The 21,720-nt window shown below is 36.2% G+C and overlaps 2 protein-coding genes across 2 annotated transcripts in view; one reads left to right on the top strand and one right to left on the bottom strand.

Annotated features, from left to right (window-relative positions):
- The window catches only part of LOC308649512 (uncharacterized protein), a gene marked incomplete at its 5' end in the record, with an annotated part of 523,997 nt that overhangs the window by 88,843 nt on the left and 413,434 nt on the right, over positions 1 to 21,720 (top strand). The window lies entirely within an intron of this gene.
- LOC308649510 (thyroid receptor-interacting protein 11-like) lies at positions 4,588 to 11,153 on the bottom strand (the record flags this gene model as incomplete). Its single annotated transcript, XM_081295044.1, has 4 exons — positions 10,475 to 11,153; positions 8,507 to 10,378; positions 7,972 to 8,077; positions 4,588 to 4,652 (listed from the first exon to the last, which is right to left on the bottom strand). Exons 1-4 carry the CDS (start codon positions 11,114 to 11,116, stop codon positions 4,588 to 4,590), a joined length of 2,685 nt encoding a protein of 894 aa, XP_081151170.1. The 5' UTR covers positions 11,117 to 11,153.

Raw genomic sequence — 21,720 nt, 5'->3', positions numbered from 1 at the left:
CTCTACCCCATCTACTGTAATTCATTTCTCTCCTTTTTTCCCCTTTCCCCTCACATCCTCTTATATGTAATTTTGTATAACAATGAGGGTATCCTTCCATTTCCATGAAATTCCCCTTCTCTCTCCCATTCCCTCCCACCTCTTGTCCCTTCTAAATGGTAATCTTCTTTTCATGCTCTTCCAGCCTGCTCTGTTTTGAGTCCCCCCTCCTTATATGAAAGAAGACATTCAGCATTTCTTTTCTAGGGATTGGCTAACTTCACTTAGCATAATCTGCTCTCATGCCATCCATTTCCCTGCAAATGCCATGATTTTGTCATTTTTTAGTGCTGAGTAATATTCCATTGTGTACAAATGCCACATTTTTTTATCCATTCATCTATTGACTGGCGTCTAGGTTGGTTCCACGTTCTAGCTATTGTGAATTGTGCTGCTATGAACATTGATGTAGCTGTATCCCTATAGTGTGCTCTTTTTAGGTCTCTGGGAATAGTCCGAGAAGGGGAATAGCTGGGTCGGATGGTGGTTCCATTCCCAGCTTTCCAAGGAATCTCCATAATGCTTTCCAAATTGGCTGCACCGATTTGCAGTCCCACCGGCAGTGTACAAGTGTACCTTTTCCCCCACATCCTTGCCAGCACGTGTTGTTGTTTGACTTCCTAATGGCTGCCATTCTTACTGGACTGATATGGTATCTTAGAGTGGTTTTAATTTGCATTTCTCTGATTGCTAGAGATGGTGAGCATTTTTTCCGTGTATTTTTTGATTAATTATATATCCTTCTCTGAGAAGTGTCTGTTCAGGTCCTTGGCCCATTTGTTGATTGGGTTATTTGTTTTCTTAATGTTCAGTTTTTGAGTTCTTTGTATACTCTGGATATTAGGGCTCGGCACATTTGTATTTTTAAGAATTGGCATAATCAATGAAATGTTCCGCACACATTTGTAGGAAGATGAACATAACACTCCAGTGACAATACAATAGTAGAAGGATTGATTTGGACTGAAGTTGTTCAGTGAATGATATATTACCCATAAATTTGAATTCTCATTATCATAAAGAAGCAAGGTGAAAATAAGAATTTAAGAGAGTGTTGGGGATATGGCTCAAGTAGCAGCTCGTTCACCTAGCATGCGTGAGGCGTGGGGTTCGATCCTCAGCACTACATAAAAAAATAAATAAAATAAAGATGTTGTGTCCACTAAAGGCTAAATAATAAATATTTTTTAAAACGAATTTAAGATAGTCCATAAATGTTATATACGAACTGTGAAAGTAGATGCTGTCGCATCTAGTGACTTTTATTAGTAGGACAAAGAATTAAATGTAGTTCTGCTGTGTACAAAATGATCACAATAAATCACCAATGTCATTTTTTGAAATGGGAAAATGTTTTTTTATTGGTTATTCAAAACATTACCAAGCTCTTGACATATCATCTTTCATACATTTGATTCAAGTGGGTTATAAACTCCCATTTTTACCCCAAATACAGATTGCAGAATCACATCGGTTACACATCCACGTTTCTACATGATGCCATATTAGTGACTGTTGTATTCTGGTACCTTTCCTATCGCCTACTATCTCCTCTCCCTCCCCTCCCATCTTCTCTCTCTACCCCATCTGCTGTAATTCAATTCTCTCCCTTGTTTTTTTTTTCCCCCTTTTCCCTCACATCCTCTTATATTTAATTTTGTGTAACAATGAGGGTCTCCTTCCATTTCCATGCGATTTCCCTTCTCTCTCCCTTTCCCTCCCACCACTTGTCTCTCTTTAATGTTAATCTTTTCCTCATGCTCTTCCTCCCTGCTCTGTTCTTAGTTGCTCTCCTTATATCAAAGAAGACATTTAGCATTTGTTTTTTAGGGATTGGCTAGATTCACTTAGCATAATCTGCTCTAATGCCATCCATTTCCCTGCAAATTCCATGATTTTGTCATTTCTTAGTGCTGCGTAATACTCCATTGTGTGTAAATGCCACATTTTTTTTTTTTATCCATTCATCTACTAAAGGGCATCTAGGTGGGTTCCACAGTCTAGCTATTGTGAATTGTGCTGCTGTGCACACTGATGTGGCAGTATCCCTATAGTACGCTCTTTTAAGGTCTTCAGGGAATATTCCGAGAAGGGCTATAGCTGGGTCAAATGGTGGTTCCATTTCCAGCTTTCCCAGGAATCTCCATATTGCTTTCCAAATTGACCGCACCAATTTGCAGTCCCACCAGCAATGTACAAGTGTACCCTTTTCCCCACATCCTCGCCAGTTCTTATTGTTGTTTGACTTCATAATGGATGCCAATCTTACTGGAGTGAGGTGATATCTCAGGGTGGTTTTGATTTGCATTTCTCTGACTGCTAGAGATGGTGAGCATTTATTCATGTACTTGTTGATTGATTGTATGTCCTCCTCTGAGAAGTGTCTGTTCAGGTCCTTGGCCCATTTGTTGATTGGGTTATTTGTTATCTTATGGTTTAATTTTTTGAGTTCTTTGTATACTCTGGATATTAGGGCTCTATCTGAAGTGTGAGGAGTAAAAATTTGTTCCCAGGATGTAGGCTCCCTATTTACCTCTCTTATTGTTTCTCTTGCTGAGGGGAAAAAAAAAAAAGAAGAAAAAAACTTTTTAGTTTAAGTCAGTCCCATTTGTTGATTCTTGTTATTAACTCTTGTGCTATGGATGTCCTATTAAGGAATTTGGAGCCCGGCACCACAATATGTGGATCGGAGCCAACTTTTTCTTCTATGAGATGCAGAGTCTCTGATTTGATATCAAGCTCTTTGATCCATTTTGTGTTAACTTTTGTGCATGGCGAGAGAAAGGGATTCAGTTTCATTTTGTTGTATATGGATTTCCAGTTTTCCCAGCACCATTTGTTGAAGACGCTATCCTTCCTCCATTGCATGCTTTTAGCCCCTTTATCAAATATAAGAAAGTTGTAATTTTGTGGATTGGTCTCTGTGTCCTCTATTCTGTACCATTGGTTCACCCGCCTGTTTTGGTACCAGTACCATGCTGTTTTGGTTACTCTTGCTCTGTAGTACAGTTTGAAATCTGGTATCGCTATACCGCCAGATTCACACTTCCTGCTTAGAATTGCTTTTGCTAATATTTCTCAGACACCTGTAGTTTCTAAAACCACTAAGAGGATTTTTATCAAAATTAATTTTATTAATTTTTTTATTATATTATATAGTTAATATTAAATGATTTAATCTATATTAAATGTTATTTAAATTGACTTTGTTAAATTGTATTAATTTAAATGAAATTTAATGAACTTTTAAATATAAATCAATCTAAAATTTAATCAAAATTAATTTAAAAAATCAATTAAGAAAATAAATTTAAATCAAACAATAGTATTAATAAAATAAATTTAAACAATATTAATTAATAAAATAAATTTAAATTAGATCAATTTATTAAATGATAATATAATTTATATTTAAAAATTTATTAAATTTTATTTGAATTAATTTTAATAAAAATATTCTGAATGGTTTTAGAAACTACAGGTGTTAGAGAAGTATGTGCTATGCAATCTGCTTTTGCTCTTCTCTGATTTCACCTACTTAAGCTAGAAACTTTTGATTGTCTTTTACCTTAATTTACGAAAAGGTTGAAACTACTCCTTTTTTAAAGCCTTTCATCTTTCAAAAACTGATGTTAGCTTCTTTCTCTCCCCCAATTTTTTTGATCAAATGTTTTAAAAAATGTGTTGACAGGCATTATTGTAGAGCCCCCAAAGTATGTAGATAAACAGTCCAGATATTTAATGAAATATTCTTACTAAGTAACTTTTCCATTGGCAATGGATCATGTGATTCCACTTTGGGGTTGACTCATAAAAATACTCTTACTTCTGGACATATTTAACATCTGGAAAACTGAATTAATGTGAGGTGACTTTTCTATAGAAATGGAAATAAGTAAAATGGATAGGGGTCATAGTATTTGGATTAAAAGTATCTTAGAATTTATCCACTAAGCTTCATGATAAGGCCCTCTGCACTGGAATTTTCTTTTAGTACTTGTACCAGGTTATTTGGGATAAACTAAATATTCTCAACATTTTGCAACATCATATTTGGTTTTCTTCTTCTCTAAATCTGAGATCTCCTTCAGGTGGTTTGGATTTTTCATCTTTCCTGTTATTTAAATGTATCATTTTTATCTTAATGCCATTAAATTTAACAAATATAATCATTTAAAAAAAAGAGTTTAGAGCTAATGGTTCACTAATGCTGCTCTGTACAGTTGCTTACAAAAGTACATCAGAATTGAAGACTGGTGATGATTACCTGCTACACTGGAGCAAAATTTTATAAAGAAAAAGTGCTACAGCAAACAAAACAAAATTTTTAGAAAGAGCTATAGCAAAAAATAAAAAAAAAAAAACAGAAAAAAAACTACAACAAGAAGCAAAAAAAAAAAAAAACCTAGTATCTATATACATATATATATATCAGCTTTTTTTCTTTCTCTTTTTGTCTACAAATACAGAGTTCTTTTGCAAAAGGCCATGCTGTAAAACATCAAAAAGGGTTATGGCTTCTTTAAAGTGCTAAATATTTAGAAGATCCTAGAGTACAAGTCTGGCACTGTTGTCCGGGGACACTGGCAGTGGTGTGAAGGTGGGCTTGAAATCTGCGATGGGTTTAAAAAGAGGATGCCCAGGTCATATTATTTTATTTATTTATTTGTTTGTGTGTGTGTGTGTGTGTGTGTGTGTGTGTGTGTGTGTGTTATTCAGATTTGTGAGTTCTTTCTATGCCCTAGAGATTAGTGCTCTATCTGATGTGTGATGGGGCAAAAATTTTCTCCCAAGATGTAGGATCTCTATTCACCTCCCAGATTGTTTGTTTTGTGGAGAAGAAACTTTTTTAGTTTGAATCTATCTCATTTATTGATACTTGATTTTAATTCTTGTGCTCTAGGAGTCTTATTAAGGAATTTTGGGACTAATCCCATATGATTGGAATTAGGGCCTACTTTTTCTTCTGTTACATGCAAGCTCTCTGGTTTTATTCCTAGGTCCTTGATTCATTTGAGTGGAGTTTTGTGCATGGTGAGAGCTAGGGGTTTAATTGCACCTCACTCCAGTTAGAATGTCAGCGATTTTTGAAAATGGCAGCTATGATGAAGACAACAACGATAAGTGTTGGTGAGGATTTCAGGAAAAATGTACACTCCTACACTGTCGGTGGGACTGTAGATTGGTGGAGCCAATATGGAGAGCAGTTTGGAGATTCCTTGGAAATTTGGGAATAGAACCACCATTTGACCTAGCTATCCCTCTTTTTGATCTATACCCAAAGGACTTAAAAACTGCATACTACAGGGACACAGCCACATCAATGTTTATAGCAGCAAAATTCACATTAGCTAAATTGTGGAAACAACTTAGTAGATGAATGCATAAAAAAATGTGGCATTTATACACAATTAATATTACTCAGATACTTACCCTCTCGCTCAGTCCAGGAGACGCTAGTGCCCTTCACTACCTCTGTCAGAGCCTGGTTCCGACAGCTGGTGCCTCGGAGAGGACAGGCTGATCCTGCCTGCCTCCCATGTACCCTTTGTCACAGGGAGCGACATTAATGTGAGACCAAATAAAATCCAGTCATAGACATTAATAGAATATCTCAAAAAAGTATTTAATAAAAAGGCTAGCAAATACAGGGTCTTTAATGAAACTTTAATAAAATTTATGAGACGAGGAAACTGAAAGCACAATATTTTCTTAGGAACTTTTCTGTTTGGTGTTATTCTTTACAATATAGAAGCTTTTCCTAAGAATGCAGGGAGTATGAAATTTCTAAGGCTATCTTGCTGTTTTCTCCATTAAACCCCTTGTCTTAAAAAGAATCTTGAATCTATATTAATCTTTGTAATTTTCTGAGTACCCGTATAACATATTTTTCTCAAGAATGCAGTGAGGTCGCTGTTTCCAAGAGCTCTTCAATTCTGAAATATAAGAAGTGTGTTTCCAGGCATTGAAACCCAAAGGCTCACCTAGACACAATGGAGTGAGCCGAATATATAAAAATCTCTCATGACAAATCTGAACTCTGCTTTTCCCAACCATGTGAAGTCTACTGGAATAAGATTCCAAGTAATTTGGCAGGTCGAAGCAAAATATATACTTTGATATTCTTCTCAGGAGTAACAACTGATGGCATCTTAATTTTGGTAAAATAATGTAAATGTTAAGGTGAAATTTAGAAATAAGAAAGGAAAAGCTGATATGTGTGTAGCTACTAGGTGTTTTTCTTCCTTTTTTTATTTTTGTAAAGTAAAACAAAAGATAAACCAAAAGGTTCTAGCTTAAGTTAGGTAAAATCAAAGAGGAGAAAAAAGAAGATAATATAGCTAATACTTCACTGCCACCTGTAATTTCCAAAACAACTAAGAGCATTATTATTAAAATTAAAATTAAATAATTCAACCTATATTATGTTAAATTTACTTTATTAAATTGTATTAATTTAAATAAAATTTAATGAGTTTTCAAATATAAATCATACTATAATTTAATATAAGTTAATAAACAATATCAATTAATAAAATAAATTTAAATCAAACCATAGTATTAATAAAAGAAATTTAAATAATACTACTAATAAAATTGATTTAAATTAGGTTAATTTATATTAAATGATATAATTTATATTTAAAAATATATTAAATTTTGTTTAAATTAATTTTAACAAAAATGTTCTGAATGGTTTTAGAAACTACAGGTGTCAGAGAAGTATGTGCTATGCAATCTGCTTTTTCTCTTCTCTGATTTCACCTACTTAAGCTGGAAACTTTTGATTCATCTTTTACCTTAATTTATCAAAAGGTTATAACTACTCCTATTTTAAAGCTTTTCATCTTTCAAAAACTGTTGTTAGCTTATTTCTCTCCCCAACTTGTTTTGATCAAATGTTTTATAAAATGTGTTTATGAGAATTATTGTAGAGCCCCCAATAGTATGTAGATAAGCAGTCCAGATATTTAATGATACATTCTTACTAATTAACTTTTCCATTGGCAATGGATCCTGTGGTCCCACTTCGGGGTTGACTCATAAAAATACTCTTCCTTCTGGACATATTTATCATCTGGAAAACTGAATTAATGTGAAGTGACTTTCGTATAGAAATGGAAATAAGCAAAATGGATAGGGGTCATAGAATTTGGATTCAAAGCATCTTAGAATTTATCCACTAAGCTTCATGTTTAGGTCCTCCCCATTGGAATTTTCGCGTGGTAGTTGTACAATGTTATCTTGGATAAACTAAATATTCTCAACTTTTTGCAACATTATGTTTGGTTTTCATGTACTCTAAATCTGAGACATCCTTCTTATGGGTTGGATTTTTCTTGTTTCCTGTAATTACATGTATCGTTTTTACCTTAATGCCATTAAATTTAAGAAATATTATTATTGTTTTAAGGTTGGAACTAGTGGTTCAAGAAGGCTGCTCTGTACAGTTGCTCCCAAAAGTACATCAGAATTGATAACTGGTGATGATTATCTGCTGCATTGGAACAAAATTCTAGAAACAAAAAGTGCTACAAAAAACAAAACAAATTTTTTAAAAAGTACTATAGCAAAAAATCACAACAACAACAACTGAAAAAATAAAATAAAATACCTAGTAGCTATACACTTACATATACCAGCTTTTTTGCTTTCTCTCTTTGTCTACAAACACATGAGTACTTTTTCAAAAGGCCATGCTGTAAAAACGTAAAAAAGGGTTATGGCTTCTTTCAAATGCTAAATATTTAGAAGATCCTGGAGTACAACTCTGGCACTATTGTCCAGGGACACTGGCAGTGGTGTAAAGGTGGGCATGAAATCTGCAGTGGGTTTAACAAGAGGATGCCCAGGTCCACCAAGTCCAACTCCAGCTAGGTTACTAAGAGGCACAGCTGCAGAACGTGGAACCAAAACAACTCATCCACTTACTGACACCACCGTGATCTTTATTCAACAGCTGCTCCATTTCGTCCTGTGGAATGTCCAGGATGCTCCCCGTCAACTGCAATACTTCACGACGTTTGTCCTTTGGTGTCTGGAAATGACCAATAAAAAGGTTTCGCATGAGGACTTTGTCCACTTTTCCTTCTGCGCTGTTGACCAAAGTCGACAATTTCTGTTGTGCATGGTCCAACATTTCTTTTCGGAGCTCGTTTTGTTTTTTCAGTTCTTCCATCTGTTCTTCCTTGAGATCTAAGTCTTCTCTCAGTCTGGAAGCAGAATCCAACAGAGCATTTGCTTCATCCAAACGTTCCTGCAGTGATGATACTTCTCCTTCCAGCTTTTCGGCCTTGTTCTTCCATTCAGCTATTGACTGTTTTTCTTTGTCTTCTGCAGCCAAAATTTGCTGGGTGTAAGACTCTTCTGATTCCAAGAGATGGCTGCGTAGCCTTTCTAGCTCCCGGTTTAGGCGTAATTCTTGGTCCCGTAAGTGTTGAACCTCTTTTTCTCTTAGGATTTTTACTTTGGTCTCTTGAAAAATATCAGAATTCAATGTCTGAGCATCTCCTTTCTCTCCAGGCAACTGGGCTTTTAGTTCTTCAATAGTCTTCTGCAAGTTCTTAATTTCCTCCTCTTTTTCTAAAATTAACTGGCTATGCGCAGCATTCATCTGCTCATATTTGTACTTAAATTCATCCATTTCCTCCTTCTGCTCCTGTAAAGACTGAAGTAGTTGCATTTTACGCTGGTTCTGGTTTTCAATGATATTCAGATGGTCTTGAATTTCATCTTCCAGATGATTTTTGACTATATTCAGTTGAGATACCTCCAATTCTAGTTCTGTGACAGCATCAAGAGCTGTCGGCTCAGCCACTGGTACAGCTTGATTGTGCTGTTCCCCAAGTATTTCCAATTCTACTCGCAGATAGTTGTTTTCTGCTCTCATGTAGGTAAGACTTCTGTCCTTTCTTTCCATGGATTGCCTTAAAGTTTCATTTTCTCCTAAAGCCTGAGAACACTTATCTAAATCCTTTTGTAGTTGTGAACTTTTTTCTTCGAGTTTTTCAATAAAAACTTCTTTCTCATTTATGACTTGTATCAATCGCTCCTGTTCGTCTACATAAGATGCCAAAATTTCATCAGTTTCTTTTTCATCAGCAGTCATTTGCTCAATATTCTTTTTGAGTCCTGCTATTTCAAAGTCCTTCTCTTGGCTGAGTTGAACTGCACATTCGTGTTTCAGCTTTAAGGCAGAGGTATCCAAATTATGTGCATTGGAGAGTTCCTGAATAGTCTGCCTGTGATTATTTGCTTCTTCCAACAGTCTTTTTTCTGCCTGGTGCAGTTTGGCTTCAATCTCTTCTTTGTCTCTTTTGAGAGTCTCCGTGATAGTGTCTTTTTCTTGAGAGATTTGATTGTAAGCAGCAATAGATTCTTCCAACTTACGCCTTACATCGTCACGTGCTAAAATCAACATTTCATTTTCCGTTTTGAGTTCAACAGCAACTTTCTTTAAATTTTCATTGAGCTGTTCCTCTTCAGAAAGATTTTGCCTTAAGTTGCTAACTTCAGCTTCTCGTTCTTTAAGCATGTCATCCTTACAATGACTGTTAGAGTCTTCATTCAGAGAAGTGCGATACTTGCTCTTAAATCCAGACAGCTCATCTTCAAGTTGTCTAATGTGATCCTTAAGCCCAAGGTTTTCCTGCTGGATGTTTAAACTATTTTTTTGTGACTGATTTAGCTGATCTACTAAATCTTCTACTTTACCTTCAAGCTTCTGCTTAGTTAAATGCAAATCACTGAGGCTCTGTGCGTTCTCAGTTAACTTCTCCTTCTGCACATGCAACTCTTGGGATATGTTCATTTGATCATCCTCAAGTTGATGAACTCTCTTTTTTTCATCATCTAGATCTTGTTCCAACTTCTTGATGACAAGGTCTCCTTCATTTTGTTGTTTTGATAGCTCCTCTTGTATCAAAATCATGTGCTTTGTAGCTTCCTGATTCTGATGATCCAGTTCTTCTAACTCAGCTATCAGCATTTTCTTTTCATTGATAGTCTGATTCAGTTCTTCCTCCTTTGCCTTCAAGTGAAGTTTTAAGTCTAGTAATTGTACATTCAAATTCATGTCTGTTGAAGCTCTGTTTTTCATGACTTGGTAGTCACAGCTCAATTTTGACAGTGACATCTGAAGTTCCTCTTTTTCTTGACTCAATGATGCCTTCTCTTTTTCTAAAGCTTCAGCATGCATTTTAAGTTTCAGATGGTCTTCAGCAAGACGGTTATCCTGGTTTAAACCATTTAGTCTCACGATTTCCTTCTCCGCATCAGCCAGGGCTTGTTGAAGCCTGAACACTTCTTCCACTGCTGAGCTCTGAGGAAGGATTTTTCCCTTTTCTGCCACAGTAGAACTCTGCTCCCAAACTGAAATTTCATGCTGATGATCATATATGTCTGGGCTTTGGTTTGGTTGAAGAGTCTTGATAGTATTTTGTACTTTGCAGATTTCACTTGAGTCAGAATGGTGTGTTCCCTGAGCCTCAGCAATCTGCCTCGAGTGGCCAACTTCAGATTCATGTTTTGCAGCTTCAGTTGATAATCTGTTTGTTTCTTGTCGTGATGAGATTATGTCACTAGAGTCCATGTCGTCATCACGAAAGGCTGAAAAATGACTACTGATCAGGGAACCGAACGGAGCCGGTGCAGTTGTTGTTGGCACACCACAAGCTCCCGAGTGTACTGATTGAGCGGCTGCCTGTAGTTGGAACATTTGATCTTGCAGTACAATCTGTCCTGCTTTAAGATGGCTGATCTCTACCTCTTTCTGTTGCAGTTGATTTTGGTAACTTACAGACTGATGGTTTATTTGTAGCTCTGATGCTTCATGCTTTTCTTCCAGGTCAGTACAATACTCTTTCAGTCTTTCATTCTCACATCTTAGTGTGGAATCAGTAGTTTCCATTTCCTTTCTCCAACAATGATGTAAAGCTGCTTCTGGGTCTCCTAAGTCACCCAGAAGCATTTCCCTGGCGAAGCTGGAGCTATGGCCGGTGAGGAAAGCCAAGCTGCTCCCCACCTGACCCAAGAAGTGGCCCAAGCCTGAGCCCAGGCCTCCAAACCAGGACCACATCGTGGCCACTTCAGTGATCCATCGGACCAGCTCTGAAAAGCGCGTCCATCACCATCCACTTCTGTGCCCCGAACGTCCTCGGGCGTTGCCGGGGTCAATTATGACCCAAGCGCTCAGAATTCCTCAGAGCGCGGGGTTCCTGGGGCTCCACCAACACTAATCATCCCTTCCTGCCTGTAAACTCAGAAGCCTGTCCTGCGCTTTGACCAGGGGCTGGCATCCAGTAGCACACACTCACCCCCTGCAGGGCCTCTGCTTCTTCCCTGCACTTGCCTGTCAGCTATTGGCTCACAGGATTGGGCAGGGTTGGCTGGGAGGAGCTAGAGATCCAGAAAAGTGTTCTAGTTTGAGTCCCAAGGCAGTGTGCTGTGGAGCCAGGAAGAATCAATGTTGTAGATGAAATCCAAAGGTAGTTCACTGGACAGTTCCCTCTTGTCTGGGAGAGGTGGGCTTTTTGTCCCATTCAGTTGCACTCGGTTGACGAGGTGAGGTCTCTCTCCATTACAGAATGGAATCTATTTAACTAAAAGTCCCCGATTCAAAAGTAAATCTCACCCCATAACACCAGCACAGACACACCCAGAATAAAAGTTGGCCAAGTGTCTGGGCATCGTAGCCCGGACGAGTTAACATGTAAAATTAACCATCACAAAGTCTTAATCATTCTCAGAATTCAAATTATAATATGGATTAAATGTCACTAAAGAACCATCTTTACCCTTTCCAAAAATAAATTTTTGCTGTTAATCTATAAATTTTCGAGTTCATTTTAATATTATTTGGTCCTTGTTAATTCTGATTGAGTTTATTGAAGTGCTCAAAAATTCCACTTAAATTTCACTTAAGAAAATTTGTTTTAGAGCCAACAGGTTGATGTTCACTTAACCTATTGTTGTTTATCAATGCCAAATATCATCCAGGTTTAAACAGTACAGAGTGAAATAAAAAGTCGAGAAATTTTCTACGATGGAGTAACAATCCTAAATTTAATTCCCACACCTCTAAGGATCAGAAGGAGTTAAGATAAGGCCCTGGTTTCCAAGGTGTTTAAATTCCAACAAGTTAATGAGGAGGCAGTTTTGTAGAGTTGGGGACAAAGCAAAGAGATGAAGCACATGGGCTGTAACAGACATACCAGTTGGGACCAAAGCAATTTTGGAGCTAAACTGACGGAATGCATTTAGAAAACCTCTCTCCCAAGCATGAGTTGAACAGTAAATGAGAACATAGTGTGTAGTTCTCACCTGATGGCTGGTGCAGAGAAAGTGGCCAACAAATAGAGCCTGCTGCCACTTTGTTCATATTTGCTTTTTGTTTTGTTTAGGATCATTTTCCTCATTACCCTTTAGAAGGGGTTTGGGTTTGCTCCCATTACTCTCTTCCCAGAGCCCATATTCAGGAGACTCTTTTCCTTGAGCTGTTCTTTCTATATGTCTGTTCAGGGAACAAAACCTCAAGGTGGCAGAAATAAAATTCAAAAAAAGGCAGAATTTTTGGAAAATTAATGGTTAAGTAGATTCTAAGGATTATATTAATCACCTCATAATGTCTCTTGCCTTCAAGATAGAGCAAGTAGACATAATTACTCAGATTGGTATCAGAAACTAGTGACTGCATTTGTGTGCTGTGCCAGAAAAGGAAATCTTCTTGGTCCTTCTTATTCATCTCCAAATCTGAGAGAGAAATCAGGCCTGTGTTAGTCAATCTCTCCTCATAAAAGACTAATATAAAAATTTAAGCCCCTTTTAGCATCTGCTGAAGTGCGAATCCACGCTGTACCCCAGCTGTGTCTACTGTTGAAGAAGGCATCAACAATACCAAGTGTCCTTTTCTCCCTTTAGACCATTCCTCCTGTGTGTGTGTGTGTGTGTGTGTGTGTGTGTGTTAGAAGACTTTTTCATCACTTTGACAACATACCTGAGAAAATTAAATGAGTAAATATTTATTTTGGTTCAATTTCAGGCTCCATTGCTGTGGCCTGAAGTGAGGCAGATTACCATGGCAGAGAGCCTGGCTTCAAAACAGAGCTGCTCAACTCATGGAGATCAGGGGATCAACTCATGGAGATCATGGAGATCAGGTGAGGGGAAGAGAGGACTGAGGAATATGATGTACCCTTCCAGGGAATCAACTCCAATGACCTACCCTCCAACTAGGCCCTACCGCCCACAGTTTTTACCAACTCCCAATAGTCCTGTCCAATCGTGAACCCATCAGTGGATTGATCCACAGATGAGGTTAGAGCCCAGGATTCAATTCACCTTTCTGTAGAGTCCGTTCTGAATGCTGTTACATTGGGGTCCAAGCTTTCAACACATGACCTTTGGGCAACATTCCAGATCCAAATTATAGCAGGGTGCCTCCTTCTCTTTAGGTGTTCTGTGTTTGTTTATTGTTTTAAATCACAAATAATGATCCTTTTTCAGTGTAAGACCTATCACATTTGGCTTGAATCTGGTTCCAGTGGTTGTTGCTCCTACTGCTGAAAGGCATTTCTGATCACTCAGATTCAGTCTTCTAGCATGGTTCACTCTGACCACAGCTGTTTGTCATTTTATATTTCAATCTGAGAGAGGTACCTACCTACTGTATTCAAAACTGACCATCCAAATAAAAGCATTTCTCTTCTTGTAAATATGTTTGGAATATTCCTGGAAACTATGGGGGATATGGAGGGCAAACCCTGGCTCATTCGCGAACACATGTGACAAAAAGCATCCAATAATCATAAGTATATCCTTATACATGTATTCAGTGCCCCCAAAGTACAAGGTATTGTGGTAGATATTGTGAACAACATAAAGCTGTGTTATATACATTTCCTGCTATGAAGTGCAATTGAATACAGTCAATCAATGGGGAAGATGTTACATAGAGTGATCCTTGAATTATAATGCAAGGTCAGCCATTGATGACTGTGGTGGTGAGGATCGCATATGGGGGAAAAGACTAAGTAAGAAAGAATAAGCCAGAAGTAGAGAGCCCTTAATAATGTGGCTTTGTTAAAACACAGTTGAAGATTAAAATAATGAAAGCTTTTTGAGTCTATAAACATAGGGTGATAAATTCTATGCAAGATATTAAGTTTGTACTTTTTTTTAATACCTCATAATTCATTCAAACATTTTCTTATAGATTTCAGTAGAATTTTTAAATCTCTTTAATATGGGCCTTGTCTCTTCTTGTTTCTTTTTTTAAATTTCTATTGGTTGCTCAAAACATTACAATGATCTTGACATATCATATTTCATACATTTGATTCAAGTGGGGTATGAATTCTTATTTTTACCACGTGTACAGTTTGCAGGATCACATTGGTTATACATCCGAGTTTATACATACTGCCATACTAGTGTCTGTTATATTCTGCTGCCTTTCCTATTCCCTCCCTATCTCCCCTTCTGTCTCCTCCCCTCCCCTCCCATAATCTCTCTCTACCCCATCTACTGTAATTCATTTCTCTCCTTTTTTCCCCTTTCCCCTCACATCCTCTTATATGTAATTTTGTATAACAATGAGGGTATCCTTCCATTTCCATGAAATTCCCCTTCTCTCTCCCATTCCCTCCCACCTCTTGTCCCTTCTAAATGGTAATCTTCTTTTCATGCTCTTCCAGCCTGCTCTGTTTTGAGTCCCCCCTCCTTATATGAAAGAAGACATTCAGCATTTCTTTTCTAGGGATTGGCTAACTTCACTTAGCATAATCTGCTCTCATGCCATCCATTTCCCTGCAAATGCCATGATTTTGTCATTTTTTAGTGCTGAGTAATATTCCATTGTGTACAAATGCCACATTTTTTTATCCATTCATCTATTGACTGGCGTCTAGGTTGGTTCCACGTTCTAGCTATTGTGAATTGTGCTGCTATGAACATTGATGTAGCTGTATCCCTATAGTGTGCTCTTTTTAGGTCTCTGGGAATAGTCCGAGAAGGGGAATAGCTGGGTCGGATGGTGGTTCCATTCCCAGCTTTCCAAGGAATCTCCATAATGCTTTCCAAATTGGCTGCACCGATTTGCAGTCCCACCGGCAGTGTACAAGTGTACCTTTTCCCCCACATCCTTGCCAGCACGTGTTGTTGTTTGACTTCCTAATGGCTGCCATTCTTACTGGACTGATATGGTATCTTAGAGTGGTTTTAATTTGCATTTCTCTGATTGCTAGAGATGGTGAGCATTTTTTCCGTGTATTTTTTGATTAATTATATATCCTTCTCTGAGAAGTGTCTGTTCAGGTCCTTGGCCCATTTGTTGATTGGGTTATTTGTTTTCTTAATGTTCAATTTTTGAGTTCTTTGTATACTCTGGATATTAGGGCTCGGCACATTTGTATTTTTAAGAATTGGCATAATCAATGAAATGTTCCGCACACATTTGTAGGAAGATGAACATAACACTCCAGTGACAATACAATAGTAGAAGGATTGATTTGGACTGAAGTTGTTCAGTGAATGATATATTACCCATAAATTTGAATTCTCATTATCATAAAGAAGCAAGGTGAAAATAAGAATTTAAGAGAGTGTTGGGGATATGGCTCAAGTAGCAGCTCGTTCACCTAGCATGCGTGAGGCGTGGGGTTCGATCCTCAGCACTACATAAAAAAATAAATAAAATAAAGATGTTGTGTCCACTAAAGGCTAAATAATAAATATTTTTTAAAACGAATTTAAGATAGTCCATAAATGTTATATACGAACTGTGAAAGTAGATGCTTTCGCATCTAGTGACTTTTATTAGTAGGACAAAGAATTAAATGTAGTTCTGCTGTGTACAAAATGATCACAATAAATCACCAATGTCATTTTTTGAAATGGGAAAATGTTTTTTTATTGGTTATTCAAAACATTACCAAGCTCTTGACATATCATCTTTCATACATTTGATTCAAGTGGGTTATAAACTCCCATTTTTACCCCAAATACAGATTGCAGAATCACATCGGTTACACATCCACGTTTCTACATGATGCCATATTAGTGACTGTTGTATTCTGGTACCTTTCCTATCGCCTACTATCTCCTCTCCCTCCCCTCCCATCTTCTCTCTCTACCCCATCTGCTGTAATTCAATTCTCTCCCTTGTTTTTTTTTTCCCCCTTTTCCCTCACATCCTCTTATATTTAATTTTGTGTAACAATGAGGGTCTCCTTCCATTTCCATGCGATTTCCCTTCTCTCTCCCTTTCCCTCCCACCACTTGTCTCTCTTTAATGTTAATCTTTTCCTCATGCTCTTCCTCCCTGCTCTGTTCTTAGTTGCTCTCCTTATATCAAAGAAGACATTTAGCATTTGTTTTTTAGGGATTGGCTAGATTCACTTAGCATAATCTGCTCTAATGCCATCCATTTCCCTGCAAATTCCATGATTTTGTCATTTCTTAGTGCTGCGTAATACTCCATTGTGTGTAAATGCCACATTTTTTTTTTTTTTTATCCATTCATCTACTAAAGGGCATCTAGGTGGGTTCCACAGTCTAGCTATTGTGAATTGTGCTGCTGTGCACACTGATGTGGCAGTATCCCTATAGTACGCTCTTTTAAGGTCTTCAGGGAATATTCCGAGAAGGGCTATAGCTGGGTCAAATGGTGGTTCCATTTCCAGCTTTCCCAGGAATCTCCATATTGCTTTCCAAATTGACCGCACCAATTTGCAGTCCCACCAGCAATGTACAAGTGTACCCTTTTCCCCACATCCTCGCCAGTTCTTATTGTTGTTTGACTTCATAATGGATGCCAATCTTACTGGAGTGAGGTGATATCTCAGGGTGGTTTTGATTTGCATTTCTCTGACTGCTAGAGATGGTGAGCATTTATTCATGTACTTGTTGATTGATTGTATGTCCTCCTCTGAGAAGTGTCTGTTCAGGTCCTTGGCCCATTTGTTGATTGGGTTATTTGTTATCTTATGGTTTAATTTTTTGAGTTCTTTGTATACTCTGGATATTAGGGCTCTATCTGAAGTGTGAGGAGTAAAAATTTGTTCCCAGGATGTAGGCTCCCTATTTACCTCTCTTATTGTTTCTCTTGCTGAGGGGAAAAAAAAAAAAGAAGAAAAAAACTTTTTAGTTTAAGTCAGTCCCATTTGTTGATTCTTGTTATTAACTCTTGTGCTATGGATGTCCTATTAAGGAATTTGGAGCCCGGCACCACAATATGTGGATCGGAGCCAACTTTTTCTTCTATGAGATGCAGAGTCTCTGATTTGATATCAAGCTCTTTGATCCATTTTGTGTTAACTTTTGTGCATGGCGAGAGAAAGGGATTCAGTTTCATTTTGTTGTATATGGATTTCCAGTTTTCCCAGCACCATTTGTTGAAGACGCTATCCTTCCTCCATTGCATGCTTTTAGCCCCTTTATCAAATATAAGAAAGTTGTAATTTTGTGGATTGGTCTCTGTGTCCTCTATTCTGTACCATTGGTTCACCCGCCTGTTTTGGTACCAGTACCATGCTGTTTTGGTTACTCTTGCTCTGTAGTACAGTTTGAAATCTGGTATCGCTATACCGCCAGATTCACACTTCCTGCTTAGAATTGCTTTTGCTAATATTTCTCAGACACCTGTAGTTTCTAAAACCACTAAGAGGATTTTTATCAAAATTAATTTTATTAATTTTTTTATTATATTATATAGTTAATATTAAATGATTTAATCTATATTAAATGTTATTTAAATTGACTTTGTTAAATTGTATTAATTTAAATGAAATTTAATGAACTTTTAAATATAAATCAATCTAAAATTTAATCAAAATTAATTTAAAAAATCAATTAAGAAAATAAATTTAAATCAAACAATAGTATTAATAAAATAAATTTAAACAATATTAATTAATAAAATAAATTTAAATTAGATCAATTTATTAAATGATAATATAATTTATATTTAAAAATTTATTAAATTTTATTTGAATTAATTTTAATAAAAATATTCTGAATGGTTTTAGAAACTACAGGTGTTAGAGAAGTATGTGCTATGCAATCTGCTTTTGCTCTTCTCTGATTTCACCTACTTAAGCTAGAAACTTTTGATTGTCTTTTACCTTAATTTACGAAAAGGTTGAAACTACTCCTTTTTTAAAGCCTTTCATCTTTCAAAAACTGATGTTAGCTTCTTTCTCTCCCCCAATTTTTTTGATCAAATGTTTTAAAAAATGTGTTGAGAGGCATTATTGTAGAGCCCCCAAAGTATGTAGATAAACAGTCCAGATATTTAATGAAATATTCTTACTAAGTAACTTTTCCATTGGCAATGGATCATGTGATTCCACTTTGGGGTTGACTCATAAAAATACTCTTACTTCTGGACATATTTAACATCTGGAAAACTGAATTAATGTGAGGTGACTTTTCTATAGAAATGGAAATAAGTAAAATGGATAGGGGTCATAGTATTTGGATTAAAAGTATCTTAGAATTTATCCACTAAGCTTCATGATAAGGCCCTCTGCACTGGAATTTTCTTTTAGTACTTGTACCAGGTTATTTGGGATAAACTAAATATTCTCAACATTTTGCAACATCATATTTGGTTTTCTTCTTCTCTAAATCTGAGATCTCCTTCAGGTGGTTTGGATTTTTCATCTTTCCTGTTATTTAAATGTATCATTTTTATCTTAATGCCATTAAATTTAACAAATATAATCATTTAAAAAAAAAGAGTTTAGAGCTAATGGTTCACTAATGCTGCTCTGTACAGTTGCTTACAAAAGTACATCAGAATTGAAGACTGGTGATGATTACCTGCTACACTGGAGCAAAATTTTATAAACAAAAAGTGCTACAGCAAACAAAACAAAATTTTTAGAAAGAGCTATAGCAAAAAAAAAAAAAAAAAAAAACCTAGTATCTCTATACATATATATATATATCAGCTTTTTTTCTTTCTCTTTTTGTCTACAAATACAGAGTTCTTTTGCAAAAGGCCATGCTGTAAAACATCAAAAAGGGTTATGGCTTCTTTAAAGTGCTAAATATTTAGAAGATCCTAGAGTACAAGTCTGGCACTGTTGTCCGGGGACACTGGCAGTGGTGTGAAGGTGGGCTTGAAATCTGCGATGGGTTTAAAAAGAGGATGCCCAGGTCATATTATTTTATTTATTTATTTGTTTGTGTGTGTGTGTGTGTGTGTGTGTGTGTGTGTGTGTGTGTGTGTTATTCAGATTTGTGAGTTCTTTCTATGCCCTAGAGATTAGTGCTCTATCTGATGTGTGATGGGGCAAAAATTTTCTCCCAAGATGTAGGATCTCTATTCACCTCCCAGATTGTTTGTTTTGTGGAGAAGAAACTTTTTTAGTTTGAATCTATCTCATTTATTGATACTTGATTTTAATTCTTGTGCTCTAGGAGTCTTATTAAGGAATTTTGGGACTAATCCCATATGATTGGAATTAGGGCCTACTTTTTCTTCTGTTACATGCAAGCTCTCTGGTTTTATTCCTAGGTCCTTGATTCATTTGAGTGGAGTTTTGTGCATGGTGAGAGCTAGGGGTTTAATTGCACCTCACTCCAGTTAGAATGTCAGCGATTTTTGAAAATGGCAGCTATGATGAAGACAACAACGATAAGTGTTGGTGAGGATTTCAGGAAAAATGTACACTCCTACACTGTCGGTGGGACTGTAGATTGGTGGAGCCAATATGGAGAGCAGTTTGGAGATTCCTTGGAAATTTGGGAATAGAACCACCATTTGACCTAGCTATCCCTCTTTTTGATCTATACCCAAAGGACTTAAAAACTGCATACTACAGGGACACAGCCACATCAATGTTTATAGCAGCAAAATTCACATTAGCTAAATTGTGGAAACAACTTAGTAGATGAATGCATAAAAAAATGTGGCATTTATACACAATTAATATTACTCAGATACTTACCCTCTCGCTCAGTCCAGGAGACGCTAGTGCCCTTCACTACCTCTGTCAGAGCCTGGTTCCGACAGCTGGTGCCTCGGAGAGGACAGGCTGATCCTGCCTGCCTCCCATGTACCCTTTGTCACAGGGAGCGACATTAATGTGAGACCAAATAAAATCCAGTCATAGACATTAATAGAATATCTCAAAAAAGTATTTAATAAAAAGGCTAGCAAATACAGGGTCTTTAATGAAACTTTAATAAAATTTATGAGACGAGGAAACTGAAAGCACAATATTTTCTTAGGAACTTTTCTGTTTGGTGTTATTCTTTACAATATAGAAGCTTTTCCTAAGAATGCAGGGAGTATGAAATTTCTAAGGCTATCTTGCTGTTTTCTCCATTAAACCCCTTGTCTTAAAAAGAATCTTGAATCTATATTAATCTTTGTAATTTTCTGAGTACCCGTATAACATATTTTTCTCAAGAATGCAGTGAGGTCGCTGTTTCCAAGAGCTCTTCAATTCTGAAATATAAGAAGTGTGTTTCCAGGCATTGAAACCCAAAGGCTCACCTAGACACAATGGAGTGAGCCGAATATATAAAAATCTCTCATGACAAATCTGAACTCTGCTTTTCCCAACCATGTGAAGTCTACTGGAATAAGATTCCAAGTAATTTGGCAGGTCGAAGCAAAATATATACTTTGATATTCTTCTCAGGAGTAACAACTGATGGCATCTTAATTTTGGTAAAATAATGTAAATGTTAAGGTGAAATTTAGAAATAAGAAAGGAAAAGCTGATATGTGTGTAGCTACTAGGTGTTTTTCTTCCTTTTTTTATTTTTGTAAAGTAAAACAAAAGATAAACCAAAAGGTTCTAGCTTAAGTTAGGTAAAATCAAAGAGGAGAAAAAAGAAGATAATATAGCTAATACTTCACTGCCACCTGTAATTTCCAAAACAACTAAGAGCATTATTATTAAAATTAAAATTAAATAATTCAACCTATATTATGTTAAATTTACTTTATTAAATTGTATTAATTTAAATAAAATTTAATGAGTTTTCAAATATAAATCATACTATAATTTAATATAAGTTAATAAACAATATCAATTAATAAAATAAATTTAAATCAAACCATAGTATTAATAAAAGAAATTTAAATAATACTACTAATAAAATTGATTTAAATTAGGTTAATTTATATTAAATGATATAATTTATATTTAAAAATATATTAAATTTTGTTTAAATTAATTTTAACAAAAATGTTCTGAATGGTTTTAGAAACTACAGGTGTCAGAGAAGTATGTGCTATGCAATCTGCTTTTTCTCTTCTCTGATTTCACCTACTTAAGCTGGAAACTTTTGATTCATCTTTTACCTTAATTTATCAAAAGGTTATAACTACTCCTATTTTAAAGCTTTTCATCTTTCAAAAACTGTTGTTAGCTTATTTCTCTCCCCAACTTGTTTTGATCAAATGTTTTATAAAATGTGTTTATGAGAATTATTGTAGAGCCCCCAATAGTATGTAGATAAGCAGTCCAGATATTTAATGATACATTCTTACTAATTAACTTTTCCATTGGCAATGGATCCTGTGGTCCCACTTCGGGGTTGACTCATAAAAATACTCTTCCTTCTGGACATATTTATCATCTGGAAAACTGAATTAATGTGAAGTGACTTTCGTATAGAAATGGAAATAAGCAAAATGGATAGGGGTCATAGAATTTGGATTCA

The sequence above is a fragment of the Spermophilus citellus genome (genome assembly GCF_964194105.1).
Source record: "Spermophilus citellus genome assembly, chromosome: 5".
Taxonomy (NCBI): Eukaryota; Metazoa; Chordata; class Mammalia; order Rodentia; family Sciuridae; genus Spermophilus; species Spermophilus citellus.
This window is presented reverse-complemented; position numbering and strand designations above follow the sequence as displayed.